This window comes from Boleophthalmus pectinirostris, unplaced genomic scaffold, assembly GCF_026225935.1.
Source record: "Boleophthalmus pectinirostris isolate CB_2022bp ecotype Guang Dong unplaced genomic scaffold, ASM2622593v1 HiC_scaffold_6, whole genome shotgun sequence".
Lineage (NCBI taxonomy): Eukaryota > Metazoa > Chordata > Actinopteri > Gobiiformes > Gobiidae > Boleophthalmus > Boleophthalmus pectinirostris.
Genome location: NW_026571447.1, coordinates 13,166,123 through 13,168,856, shown reverse-complemented (window position 1 = coordinate 13,168,856; position 2,734 = coordinate 13,166,123). Strand labels below are relative to the sequence as shown.

General features: G+C 47.8%; 1 protein-coding gene across 1 annotated transcript; it reads right to left on the bottom strand.

The window, feature by feature from the left end:
* Positions 1 to 238: 238 nt before the first annotated feature.
* Positions 239 to 1,686, bottom strand: pou3f1 (POU class 3 homeobox 1). The gene has a single exon (XM_020940485.2). It carries the CDS (start codon positions 1,684 to 1,686, stop codon positions 580 to 582), a length of 1,107 nt encoding a protein of 368 aa, XP_020796144.1. The 3' UTR covers positions 239 to 579.
* Between the last annotated feature and the right edge of the window lie 1,048 nt (positions 1,687 to 2,734).

Here is a 2,734-nt window from a genome sequence, read left to right as displayed (position 1 = left end):
AACATTTTCTGCGTGTTTTTCACCACCATAAAGTTGAGCAAATTGAACAAATGATAATGAAATCAAGTCGACAGACAGACACTGCAATAATTCAAAAAAGCAACACATTTCAAACAAAGAACATATACACTAATATTAATCAGTTTGAGCCTGAAAAAAGCACAATGTTCATTCGTCTGCAGCGTCCGGTGTTGCGTCCTGTTGTGAGAGTCCACGGCGCACCGAGAGGAGATGGCCTCTGTGGCATATTGACCAGCCATGGGATTTACTTTATACGCATGTCGCCTCCATAAAATTTTGGTAAATAAAGATCTTTGTTTCACTTTAAACGCGCACGAAATCAGTAATAGCAAATATTTTCAATCTTTTTTTCTGTATTTTTTTTTTCTTTTTTAAACATTTTGCTCCTGTCATCTATTTGCTGGACAAGACTTACTCCGAATACTAAGGTGTTCAAACAAACTCCCTCGTGTCTCTTTTTGTGTCAGGAACAACAAAAGCCAAACTTAAATACTGTAAACTCCACAAGTCCCATTATTTCCCCTTTTCTCTCCCCCCTCAAAGCGTTCATGAAAACAGTCACTGCACAGGGCTCTGTAGTGTGCGGTGTAGAGGAGGGGTCTCTGCTTGGGAATATACGTCGTCCATATTCGGGTGAGGGACCCCCACTGGTGTCATTCTTTTCTCTTTTTGTCTTCTATTACAAAACCACACGCGCACTACCTCTTTTTCTAGCTGCAGAGTGCCGGCTAAAGTGCTGATTTCGTGCGCGGATGGCTTTGGGCATTTTAAGAAATGATTCTCCAGCGCCCCTTTCACCCCAACTTCGATGGACGTCCTCTTCTTTCGTTTCCTGCCCTGCGCGGCGATCTTGTCCAAATTGGTGGGACTGCCCGTGTTCGAGTCCGTCTCCTCCAGCCACTTGTTTAGGAGCGGCTTAAGTTTGCACATGTTCTTGAAGCTGAGCTGCAGTGCCTCAAATCTGCAGATAGTGGTCTGAGAAAAGACGTTCCCGTAGAGGGTACCCAACGCGAGGCCCACGTCCGCCTGCGTAAAGCCCAGTTTGATCCTGCGCTGCTTGAACTGCTTGGCGAACTGCTCCAAGTCGTCGGAGCTGGGCGCGTCCTCATCCGAGTGGTCCTGGTGATGGCTGAACTGCTGTGGGGACTCCAGCTGGTTATCGTGGCCACCGGACGTGTCGTCGTGAAGCGACTCGCGCATGCCGTGGTTCAGCGGGCTCATCATCGCGTTGAGGTTCGTATACCCGGGCTGAGAATACACCAAGGACTGGTGGCCGTTTGACGCGGGAGAAAGCGGGGAAAGATGATGCGTGGTGGTGGGCGCCCATGAGCCATGGTGCGCGCTCTGCTGCTGGTGCACCAGATGGGACCTGTGATGGAAGCTCGTGGTCAGGTCCTCGCGGGTCTGCACGCTGCTCTTGTGGTCCTGCTGGAGGTGGCTGCTGCTCGACCAGTCGGTGTTGGATGTGGGCAGCCACTGGTGGTGCGTCAAACTCATCGGATGTCCCGTGTTTGTGGCCGCGAGCCCCTGCAAATACTCGTGGTGCATCATTTTCTGCACCTCTCTGTAGGTCGTCCCTTGGTGCATCCTGTCCGAGTCCGGATGCATGAGCGGGTTAGACGGTAAGGAGTTATTCCGCGGGATGTACTGAGCTGTTGTCGCCATGGCTCCTACTTGTGAAACTGACGCGCACTTCGGAGGTCTCCAGGCTTTAGAGCCCGAACGCAACAACCTGCACTGGGGAGGTCTCGGTGTAGCGCGAGGACACGCCTCCCCTCCGCTTGTATTGGCTCCTCTCCCACTCGAGCCCACTGGGGACACGTTCAATAGGCAGCCAGGCAGGCAGTAGCACGCGCTCACAGCGCACAGCACAGTTCTCGCACAAGACAGATAGAGTTGCGAGCTTACATGTGCTAGTGACGAAAACATATGTTTGTGTTGGTTTTTAGTCCTCCACGTCACGGTGTGGCCAATTACATGTGCCTGGTATAGGTGTGCGGGTGTCTATAAGCTCCAGCCCTCTTCTAAAATGATAAAAATCGAGTTGCTTATCCAAGTATAACACGTTTCCTCACAGTTTCAAAGGAGTTTTAAACTGTAAGTTATAAATTCGTTAAAGTGTAACCACTTCCTCTGACTTTAAAGTGGATTAAGAGAAACAAACAGAAACAAACAGAAAGTGTGATCACAGTAAAAAAAAAAAAGCCAGTCCCATCAAGCCAAATGAATAACTTATTAATCGTTTTCTTGAGTTATTACACATGTTCTATCACTTTGGCAATTTTTTCCTGAAAATTATTGTGGCAGTAAAACAGTAAAACACGGATGACTTGCTTATATATAACCAAATGTGTAATTTTATTATAAATGCCATCTACTCCACATCACATCATATGTGTTTGCATGTAAGAGTGACTCAAAGAGCTCACATGAGGCTGGCGCAGGTGAGGGGCAGGGTCTTTGGTTGGACCAGTTGTTTTGCTCATAACCACGTGGGGGAGTCAGGGGATGTGTTTGAAGGGTGCCCCCTGATACACACCTTTATAATACGACTAATATAAAAGGTCATTGATGAATATTGCGCCCTGCATTTGAAATATATTACCCCATGTTCTCAGAGGATGCGCGTAATGCAAAACCAATGTCGTTTATTTTCAGTGGGTAATTTCATTCTGTTGTTATGATGTGTTATGTCAGAACGTTATACAGGCAA

Bases quoted from the DNA above. Each gene is read 5' to 3' on its own strand.
- pou3f1 (XM_020940485.2), bottom strand. From the start codon at position 1,686: ATGGCGACAACAGCTCAGTACATCCCGCGGAATAACTCCTTACCGTCT.